Source organism: Eublepharis macularius, chromosome 12 (assembly GCF_028583425.1).
Source record: "Eublepharis macularius isolate TG4126 chromosome 12, MPM_Emac_v1.0, whole genome shotgun sequence".
NCBI classification, from domain to species: domain Eukaryota; kingdom Metazoa; phylum Chordata; class Lepidosauria; order Squamata; family Eublepharidae; genus Eublepharis; species Eublepharis macularius.
Window position 1 is genome coordinate 67521659 of NC_072801.1, and position 11650 is coordinate 67533308.

Sequence of the window (11650 nt, forward strand, 5' to 3'; positions counted from 1 at the left end):
AAGAGCAGAAACAAAGAAGAAAGAAAATATAACCTTCAACCAGCCTGTTTAAGAGATACAGTTAATTTATTCATGGGTGGTCAAGAGAGGCATCTCTCTCACACTTTTGTATTGGGCATTCAGGATGCACCCCCCCCCCCCAGAAGGTGACCAAGGAAGTGTTCAGCTGTAGTCAGAAAACACCAGCCCCTACAGGGAAGTTTTCTCCTTACTATATATAAAAAAGTAAGTGTAATAAAAACAGGTAAATACAATTTAAGAGATAAAATATAATTTTTTGTACTTTTATATGGCAATCACTTTCTTATAAGCTTGGTGAAGTGCAATAAAAATAATTAGCTGCAAAGATCAAATGTTGATTTTTATGATTGTCTGTGTATATGTACATATGTGCACATGCTTGTTTCTGTGTTTCATCCGGAGCCAAACTAGATGATTTCATTTTTAAAGAAGTGCTTCCACATGCATATAGAGCAACACAAACAGGGAAATAACTCTGCCCCCCAGTACTATTTTGGCATGAAAAACACCTTTGTGTGTGTGTGGGGGGGCAGCATTCCAAAGCGAAATGGCATTGTTTATGGAAATGTCCTCGATACTGTACTGAAATATACTTGATACTGATTGTATTAATCTCATACTATGTAATCCGCCTTGAGTTTCAGTGAGAAAGGAAGACTATAAATGACATAAATAAATAAATCTCTCTCTGTATAAAGACAAGTGTCCTGACTGACTCATCAACGCCCAGCCCAAACCCCTGGACCTAGAAATGTGCAATTTGGGGGGGACATTTCTTTTGTGGTGTAGGGGCTCACTAAGAAAGGATTTTAAGAAATTTGCCCCCTAAGAAGGGGTAAAATATGTTTTCCCATAGGGATATAGCTTCCCTGTGTGGCTGTTAGTCTGTTCATCCCCCTTCCCCTGCCAACTGCCAACTCAGCTACTCTGCCCTGAGGTCATTTGCATATGTGGCCTTGATTGGTCATCATCCCAACATTCTAAACAATATGCAGGACACATGCAGTACTCAGGACACATTCAATGATGTCCCAGTCATTGAACGTGTCCTGAGGTAAAATACACCTCCCCTCTCGGGTTGCCAATCTCCCTGTGGGGCCCGGCTTTCCTGTGTGGCTGGCAGGCTGATGGGTCAACTGTGGAACTCTGTGTTTTGAGGTAAAAATTAGGTCAAGGAAAACTGCAGACAGTTGAAGAAAGGCAGTACCACTTCATCAGTTTTAGGCATCAGTACTAAACATGGGCACGATCCAAAAAAAAATATCGATCAAGCTGATTGTGGATCTGCACTGGTGGCGACCCCAGATCACCGATTCACTCCGATCAAGTCCTGTTTCTGATCTGGGATTGGGGAGGCCAAAGCGGAGGGGCGCCCCGCCCCCCGCACACACTTAGAGCAGAGGGGAAAAAAAGTTTTTAACCCGGTAACGAGCTGCCTCCCCTCAGGGAGGGGACGTTTTCTCACACACATGCACACACACACACGCATGCACTTAGAGCAGAGGGGGGAAAGTGTTTAACCCGTCCCTGCCTCTCCAAATAGAGAGAGAGAGAGAGAGAGACACCCCATCAACAAGTTTCAGCCAGCTTTTTAAAAAAAGCAGGGATAGAATCCTCCATTCCTCCCCACCCGATTTTAAGAGGAAGCAGCCAGTCTTCCAAAAGCATATTTTAAACAGGAAGAAAGTAAAACCAGGATCCACACGGATCCTCGCGGATCCTATGGTTTTTTAAATAGAAAAAACACAAATGAAACATCAAATCACATACCACAGCCAGGTCCACAGACTGAAATATAAAAAACACAGATCCAAAAATATTTGGCGCTGCCACAGTGAAAAAACATGAATCTGAGACACGGATCCTCATGAATTCATATGATTTTTACATTGAACCAAAACAAAAAGGCTGTCATATTTTAGATCTTTTGGTCCTGTTTGTGGCATTGGACATGATCTGGGACAGTATACACTCCCGCTCAGCTCCTCTGAGCCCTCTATTTACCAAGTATTACCCTTCTAGTCATGAAAAAGCCAAATAATTTGTACCACCTGTCTAATTAGAGTTCCACCTGCTGAGAGTTTAAAGGCGGCTGTATTTTCTTTTGCACATTAACTTGTCCGTATTCTTCTATCTTAACTTCTTGCAAAAAGGATGCAGGCACTGGGCTGAGAAGCCAGGAGGAGAGAGATCTCTCTTTTCAGTGTTAACTCTTTCAATGCACTGAATGAACTCAGGAGGAGAGAAGCGCAAAACAGCTTCAGCTGATAGCTGCTCTCAAAGCCAGGAGTTTTTGTTTTCTCTCTCTCTTAACCCCTTCCTCTCCCAATCACTTTGCTTATATTTTTTCTCAGGAAGCCACCTTTTCACTCACAACTGTTTGCTTTTCCTCGCTAGGGGAAATATTATCAAGTTTCAAACAGAGCTCAGGCATTCCCCTGCCTCCGTTGCCAGGGGAATAGATTGTTGGTGCCTGAATGTCTAGCTTCCCAATCCTATCACGATTGCCCCAGTCCAGCCCAGGTCCAGCCCCCTCCTGACTGCTTGATCGTTTGCTGTGGAAAACAATGATCCACCAGGTCATGATCGGGCGATTGCCATTATCGTGGGGTTTTTTAAATCGTAATGCAGATCGTGCCCATCTCTAATCAGTACCACTTCATCAGTTTTAGGCATCAACATGCTTTGCTTTATTCAAACACTTTAGTGAAGATCGGGTACTATGCTATTACACTACAAAACCAATGCAACCCCCCCCTCCCCAAACCAAAACACATTACATACGCATAAATATTATAATTGGATTTAAAGTAGTTAAATACCATAGCGAAGCATGGGCATCAAGCTAGTAAATAAATAAAATAGCCACTCCCAGCAGCTGCTGTGTAGATGCAGAGAACCACAGAGGAAATACATGTTATGAATTACCTGGGGATGCTCAAGTGCAGGATTTTATGTGTGGCTTTCAATTCACATGCAGGCTGTCTCTCGCTGGGCACATGTGGATACCGCTTCCATGGGAGCTCCCTTTGTGTGATTGCATTTGCAACTGAGTACAGATGCCCAGTCAGGAGGCCAGAGCTCCAATTCAGCTTTGTTTTCACAGCAAGAATGCTCAGTTATGGACACTGTAAAGCAAGTACTGTAGGCTCCTCTGACTTGCCAATTTGCCTTTCTTTGAGGTGTGAGAAAGTATCAATATCTGCATTTCAATGACTGGATGAGGGAAGTGGGGAAACTAAAGATTTGGCAATTATAAACAGCCTGAGATACTTTTAGCAGCTGGGGAGGAACTGATATTGAATGTGTGAATGTACTCACTCAGAGCAAATTGAAGTGTGACTGTGCAAGTGAATTCATGGGAGATTGGAAGGGGGACACATGAACCGAGGTTCACTTGAGCATCCATAGGTATCCGTAGGTATACCACATTGAACACTCTGAAGCCTCATGGATGAAATACTGAACTCTCATTTCAAGCCTTTTTGGGATGAGAAATCAATGGTATTTATGTTACTGCGTCTTTAACAAGGCTTGGTTTTCTCTATGATTGTGAATAGATAGTGCTTATAAAGTGACTGAGAACACCTGGAGAGACATGCAGATCTCCTTTCATGCGTCACTCTCTGGGTTAGACTGAATGAGTCGGCTGCAGGGTAAGAAACCTGAGTTTGGATTGATGTCAATGAGAACATTTGTGGTTTTTTGAAAACTTTTATTTGTTAAGAATGGACTTGTTAATGCTTATGTTTATGAATATGCCTTTGATTGTTTTCATATAGTGTGCCACAAGTCCCTGAGGAAGTCGTTCTGACGAAAGCTAGGACTATCAGTGGCTGTATTTCTCTTGTAACACCTTGTTAAGATCAATGTGAGGCACCTGTAAAAAGAGATCACACTACAAAGACCAGCACAGGAATCTTTATTCATCACCCAAGGAGTTCTTACCTTGTTCTAAGAAGAAACAGGAATGGGGTTGGTGGTCCCCTGAGGTTAATAATGTGCTTTGGAGACACTGGAGACACTTTAATAAGAGACATTTGAATGAACTTTGTTGTAACATGATATGTATTAGTACTGCTGTACAATGAATGTTGCATTGCGATGTGATTGTATTGTTTGCACATCATATTCTTTTTCACATTGATAAAGTTCATTTGTTAATCATAACGTGAGATACCCATGTGTTAACACACTGTTGATACTGGCTCTCCATTACAGCTGCAAGACCAGGATAGCTACATTTCCCATCAAAACTTGAGGGAAACTGACAAGTGTCCAACCTGTGTCAGGCGTCACTTGTAGCTTGGCTCTCAGACAGGGATCAAAATCCTGTGGCAGATCCATCTGGCACAGTCAGGCAAGAAATCTGCACTACAATCTGTTTCAACTTCAGTTGTCACCTCCAAGTTGGGGACATTTCTGGAGATATGGAGGTGGAGTCTGGAGAGGGCAGGGTTTGGAACAAGAGGGATCTCAGTTGGATAAAACATCACGGAGTCCTCATACCAAAGTAGCCATTTTCTCCAGGGGAACTGATCTTTGTAGTCTGTAGATCAGATGAAATTCCAGGTGATCTCCACCCACCACCTGGAAGTTGGCAACCTTAGGCTTATGTCCCTACTGTCCCATGAAACTCAGTGGTTAACCTTGGGCCTGTCTCTCTCTCTCAGCTTATCCTACCTCACAGGATTTTTGTTAGTATAAAATGAAGGGATAGAGGGAGGGATAATGTATGCCACTAGGGTTGACAACCTCTATGTGGGTCGTGGATAATTCTAGTCAAAAGAGATCAGTTCCCCTGGAGAAAGCCGCGAAGGTGGACTGTAGGGCATTATACCCCACTGAGGTCCATCCCCTCCCCAAATCTCATCTTCTCCAGACTCCAGCCCCAAATCTCTAGAAATTTTCCAACCCAGAGCTGGAAATCTTGATATCAGTAGAGGAAGGTCCTGATCAAAATCTTCTAAACAAATATATTTCTGTATATTGTCGAAGGCTTTCACGGCCGGAGAACGATGGTTGTTGGGGTTTTCCGGGCTGTATTGCCGTGGTCTTGGCATTGTAGTTCCTGACGTTTCGCCAGCAGCTGTGGCTGGCATCTTCAGAGGTGTAGCACCAAAAGACAGAGATCTCTCAGTGAGAGATCTCTGTCTTTTGGTGAGAGATCTCTGTCTTTTGGTGCTACACCTCTGAAGATGCCAGCCACAGCTGCTGGCGAAACGTCAGGAACTACAATGCCAAGACCACGGCAATACAGCCCGGAAAACCCCCAACAACCAAATATATTTCTTCTTAAACAATCCTTCAGATTTTATCAGTTTTTTTCCTGCCCTTTCCCCCAAAGGTCCTGTTGGCATATATGATTCTTTCTCCTCTACTGTAGCCAAACAACAGTCCAGTGAGGTAGCTTAAGCTGAAACAGCATTCATTCATTCATTCATTCGGTCAGTCGGTCAGTCGGTCAGTCGGTCAGTCAGTCAGTCTTTTCGATTTTTATTCCACTATCCCTGCACAGGCAGGCTCAGGGCAGATTACATCCAATAAAACATATATATAAATTTATATTTTAAAACAATTAAAAATGGGAGCAATATAACAATACAATACAAAGCAGTATAGATAATTGGTGGAAGGTCTCCCATTTTGGTTCAGGACTGAGTAGGGATTTGGAGCCAAGTATCCTCAGACTGAATCCATCAGTTTAACCACCATATCACACAGGCTCTCTTTACATTGCTGATACGCCGGTCCCTAGGGAGGGAAGGCAGCATGGTGGAGCCCGATTTATGAGATCTCCGAGGCAAAGCAAAAGTTGGTATTTGAATCAAGGAAGACTAGTGAGGAAGGCAATGGCAAACCACCTCTACTGCGACTCATTTGCCTTGAAAGCCCCTTGGCTGGGGTTGCTGTAAGTTGGTTGCGTGACTTGACTGCACATATATACGTTCGTAAACCAGTACATCTCAAGAAGTATCTTTTTCTTCATCAAATACAAAACTGAATTATTCAAGAGAGCTTTCTAACTCAGATAGGAAGGCTGTACTATAGGAAAGTGATCTCAAAATGTGGCATCAGTAAAGGGATTGCGAGTACTACTATTACTCTAATATGGTCCTACTGGCTAGATACGTCAGGCTTGAACTTACTTCTGCTCCATTTCAGCATTTCTTCAGCTCTGCACTGGATTTCTGCTGGTTTTAAATCTTTGCAAATTTGCATATATATACCCCATTACAAGCGTATTGAAACTGACTGTACCGACCCATACTATGGAATCTGCCTTGAGTCTCAGAGAGAAGGCAGGCCATAGATAACATAAACAAACAATTTTTTAAAATTCTTTTAAATTTTAACAATTTTAAAATCAAAATTCTTTTGACTTTCCAAAGGGAGTTAACACTCATAAAAAAAAATGATACAGCTAAAGTATGTACATTTGCCGGAAGGGGAAGTTTGAAAGGAACATGCTCAGCTTTTGATTTTCTCTTCCTGTTCAAGGTATAAAGTTTTGACAAGGCCAGAGACACAGTGCTCTATTGAAACAGAAGGATGAGAGGCGAAGGATACTGGCCTTTAGCTCCTTGCCTGAGGCTCTTAGCTTGCTCTCATTGCATCCGGGGTAGGCTGTAGATCTGCTTTGCTGGTTTCTTTTGTTGGATGGGATTAGGTCATATCTTTGAATTCTTGTAAGCTACTTTTGACCCCTTTGGAGGAGAAAAGCTACGTATAAATATCTCAGTAACTGAAAACAGCAAGTGAATAATAAAAACATTAAAAGCATATTAAAGGGTTTGACTACAGGAGCAAAAGCATAATAGAATTTTATTAATACACAGAAAGAGAATCACCAGACTCATGATGAGCAATCGATATACATGTCCTGTATAAGCAAGAAATATCCATTTCAAACCAGACAATTCTATAGGGGGAAGTGGTTGTTAAATTTGCACACATATCCATCCGTTACCAATAAATGTTAATACAAAACGGCATGTACTAAGACAGCTTTCACCTTAAAACTTCTGTGCCTTATATTCTGGTTTTCAAAGTATGCTGAAAATTCCTCCCTGATCCACCTTTCAGCTTCATACCGGAATATCCTGAATGGGAGGAGGAAAAGCCCTGATCCATCAACTTTGGATATCTAAACGTTATCTTTTCTACTGTGAAGTTGTTTTCCCTTTTGTATCATAAGCCTCTTCCTTTTTTACATCATCCCCTTTCTTGTCCAGAATCTCACCTTCCTTTTTTGCAACCTGCCCAGGGCCTCCTTCACCTGATCATTCCTCAGGCAATAAATAATAGGGTTCAAGAAGGGTGTAACTGAAGTGTAAAAGAGAGTTACGGCTTTTGTAACCTCTGATTGATTTTTTCCATCTGGAACTAAGTACATCCCTGCCACAGAGCCATAGAAAAGTGTCACTACTACTAGGTGGAATGAAATGGTGGAGAAGGCTTTCTTACGACTGCCTTCGAAAGAGGGTTTCATCAGGGTGAGAATCACAGTACTATAGGATAATACAACAAAGAGAACATTGCCCATAACAAGAGTATTTACAAATATCTGACAAACAAGAGGAGCAATTCCGAGTGGAGGGCAGGCCAGGGAAAGAATAGGTCCAGCATCACACAAAAAATGGTCAATAATGTTGCCAGAACAGAAGGCCAGGTGGGAGATCATAAGCACTGGAACAACATACCCCAAGAAACCACAGATCCAACAAGCAATGACTAGATTGTAGCAGGTCTCTGGTGTCATAATTTGTGGGTAGTGGAGGGGGTGGCAGATGGCCAAGTATCGGTCCAAGGCCATGGCTGAGAGGAAGAAATTTTCAGTGCCTCCAAAAGAGAATAACAGGTAGAATTGAAGGAAGCAGTCACGGAAGGAAATGATCCCATAAGGGGATGCCAAGTCAAAGAGCAACCGGGGGGCAGTGGTGCTCACATAACAGATCTCCAGCCAGGAGAAGTTGCCCAGCAGGATGTACATGGGAAGCCGGGACAAGTGGGTGTCTAGAACCACCAGTGTGATAATGGTGATGTTCTCAGCCAATGTCATCACATAAAGAATGCCAAAGAAGATGAGGAGCAGAAACCGTCCCCGTTGCCCGGCTCCAAACCCCAGCAAAATGAATTCCTGAAGTCTTGTCTCATTGGCCAGTTCCATCTGAAATTAGATAGCAGAAATAGCGTAACATACTATAAACAAACAGTGTCTAGCTTTTTCTTGACTCATCCTATGCTAAGCAGGTATGGTGTTTAGGGAAGGCTGGATGGGGGGAGGGGCAGTTCTTTCTCCCCTATGAATGCTTCAGACCTATTTGTTATGATTAGAAAGAGCAAGAGTCCAGTAGTGCCTGTAAGACTAACCAAATTTATCATAGGGTATGAGCTTTCGTGAGCTGCACTCACTTCTTCAAATATTGTTATGATTAATTATGCTTTACAAGCCCCCTCCCCATGCAAATACAGTTAGAGAGACAACAGTGGAGCCATGTAACCTTGAATGCCTCCAAGCATGGAACTTTACATTTACAATGAACATTTACATGAACAATGTCCCTTGATGCAAGAACGTTTCTCCACACTTCTTCTGATTATTCAATCCTAAAAGAAAGACCAAGCCCACTTCCTGGAGATCCAATTTATTATAAGCATGAGGAAGAAACTGGACCAACTGTCCAGCCAAGTACTGATTCAGGTGGTAAAACCAAGGGGACATCCCTCTCTTTTCAATTTTATCCTCATAAGAAGGCAGTTACATAATAACAAAATATAATAATAACATTCAATTTATATACTGCCCTTCAGGATGACTTAACACTCAGAGCGGTTTACAAAGTATGTTATTATTATCCTCACAACAAAACAACCTGTGAGGTAGGTGGGGGTAAGAGAGCTAGAAGCTGTGACTGACCCAAGGTCACCCAGCTGGCTACAGGGGGGGACTCAAACCCAGTTCTCCAGATTAGAGTCCTATGCTCTTTAACCACCACACCAAACTGGCTCTCACATAGGCTAGGACAGTGTGAGAGGCTGTGTTGGTCTGTAGTAGAAGAGCAAGACTTGGGTCCAGTAGCACTAGCTGGTCTTTAAGCTGCTACCAGACCTGAATCTTAGTGTCCGACTGGTACGTAACTCTTAGGGTCCAGTATCTCCACCCATGATCTTCTGTCAGAGAGTTCAGTCCCCTAATGTTTTCTACCTTGTTTGACCCTCTTCCTCTTGGATATCCAGTGCAATAATGTCCCCAGAACATTACGATCAAATTGATCCAAGCATTTGGCTGAACTGATCATTAGTGAAAATCAGAAATGCTGCTGACAATTGGCAATTCTTTGCATGATCCTTCTTCTCCATTCTGTCACTGTCTCTAAAGTCATAATTTGTTTGAAGCAGTCTTTTGTCTCTTAGGAATGTAGAATGCTGCAAGATCAGTCCACCAGTTCTTCAGAGAGGACACCTTTGGAAGCCTCCTCTAAGTCGCTTCTCTCAATATCCTTTTGCTTTGGTAACAATCCACAATTCTGTATTACTGTGGCATATGGCGAAGAGCTCTCTAACCAGCTAAGAAGAGGATGGAGACCCAATGATGGAATCTGGTGTGGGCGTCTCTCACCATGGCCTTAGATGTGGTCTTGATAGCGGATGGAGAAGAGACTGCATGGAAGGATGACCTTGGCTTGTTAGATTCAAGGTTGCATATGATGCTTGAATCTGGTTTCCAAAGGCTTGCAAGCTATTTTATCCTACCTTTAAAAACTATAAAAAATCTATGACCCTTGGGATCCTGTCTATGGAGAACTTGTCTATAGTTCTTTTTCCTGTCAAAACAGGACCTCCTCTGAGACTAATTTCCCCCACTGAAAACAAATCATTAACCAGGCCTTTGCTTTCTTGTGTATTGATGCCTCCAAGTTGGAACAGCTGGGCTTTTGCTCTAAAATTGGGGTTGTATCCAACCAGCTTTTCTGCTGATGAAAAGAGGAGGAAGGGACCCCTCTAACCACCCAAAATGACTACGCTGGGGGTTGTGAGACCAACATGATGGATCAAAGCTATAGGGCATGGTGCCTGTAATAAGGAGAGAACCTGAGCAGAAGATCTGGAGAGACTGATGAAATCCATCCCTCTGTGCATTGGACTTTCTGTCCACATTTCCACTGGATCTCTCAAACTTTTCCAGCCTGGGCCTTGCCATTCATCTCTGGCAACAGATCTGATATGGGCCACTAGTCTGGAGGAAAAAAACTGAGCCAGCACCCCAGAACTCCTCACAGACACAGATTAAAATCCCCTGGCAGATTCAAATATATTTCTTCCTAAACAGTCCTTCAGATGCTCTATCAGTTTTATCTTGCCTTTCTCATAATGGCCCCTGTTGGCATACAAGATTCTCTCCTCCTCAACTTTAGCCAGACAACAGGCCAGTGGGACAGTGATTGGTGTATGGTCCTACTCTTTGCTTCAGGACTGAGTAGGGATTTGGAGCCAAGTATCCTCAGACCTAGCCTTTCAATCTAACCAATATACTCCTCAGGCTGTCTTGTCATTGCTGATATACCCGTGCCTAGGAAGGGAAGGCTCCATGGTGGAACCAGATTTTTTCAGGTTTCAAAAGCAAAGCAGAGCTGATATTGGGATGAGGGAAGAAAGAAAGACGTTGCAGAGGGAGGCAATGGCAACTCACTTGCCTTGAAAGCCCTTGCTGTAAGTTGGTTGAGTGACTTGACTACACATATATACGTTTGCTGTGTTTCAGCATTTCTTCAACTCTGTGTTGGATTCCTGCTGGTTTTAAATCTTTGCGTATTGAAGGCTTTGAAATTAATTGTATTGACCCACACTATATAATCTGCCTTGAGTCTCAGGGAGAAGGGTGGATTGTATATAATGTAAACAAACAAATTAATATTTTTTTAAAATTCTTTTGTGTTTCCAAAGGGAGTTAACATCCATAAAACAGTAGGGCCGTTTTCACACTACTTCCTTGCTTCCGAAACATTGCGAAACATAGCGCAAAAACTGCAGAAGATAGCATCTTCTCGTGAGAGTTTTGTGTGATGTTGTGCAAAACTCTTGCGAGAAGACGCTATCTTCTGCATTTTTTGTACTATGTTTCACAGTGTTCCGGAAGCAAGTAAGTAGTTAGGATAAAGCAGCATTTAGCAGTAAACTATATGCATCTGCAGGGAGGGGAAGTTTCATAGGAACATATTTGCTCATCTTTTGCTTTCCCTTCCCCATCCAGGTATAAAGTTCTGGCAAGGTTCAAAGCACAAACCTTTTTTGAAACTGAAGGACAAGAGGAAAAGGGTACAGGTCTTTGGCTCTTCGCCTGTGGCTCCTAGCTTGTCCACTACCTCCTGAACTGGCTATAGAAATGCTTTGTTGCTTTCCTTGATGAATTGGTTTGTGTCATAAGTAGAGCTGGGCATGATCCAAATAAAATTAACAATCAATCTGATCGTGGATTGGCGCTGGCGATGATCCCAAATTAACGATTCGCACCGAGCATCTCCTGTTCCTGATCCGTGGATCAATGGTGTCTGGGGTCTGGGTCCCAGCCCCCAGACTTGGTAGGAGGGAGCAGTGGGAGGCAACCGGGAGGCAGTGGCCCTACCAC

At 42.9% G+C, this 11650-nt stretch overlaps 1 protein-coding gene across 1 annotated transcript; it reads right to left on the reverse strand.

Moving 5' to 3' along the window:
- Nucleotides 1-7231: 7231 nt before the first annotated feature.
- Nucleotides 7232-8191, reverse strand: LOC129339596 (olfactory receptor 11G2-like). The gene has a single exon (XM_054994178.1). It carries the CDS (start codon nt 8189-8191, stop codon nt 7232-7234), a length of 960 nt encoding a protein of 319 aa, XP_054850153.1.
- Between the last annotated feature and the right edge of the window lie 3459 nt (nt 8192-11650).

Excerpts from the sequence above, each read along its gene's own strand:
- LOC129339596 (XM_054994178.1), bottom strand. The coding sequence starts at position 8,191 with ATGGAACTGGCCAATGAGACAAGACTTCAGGAATTCATTTTGCTGGGG.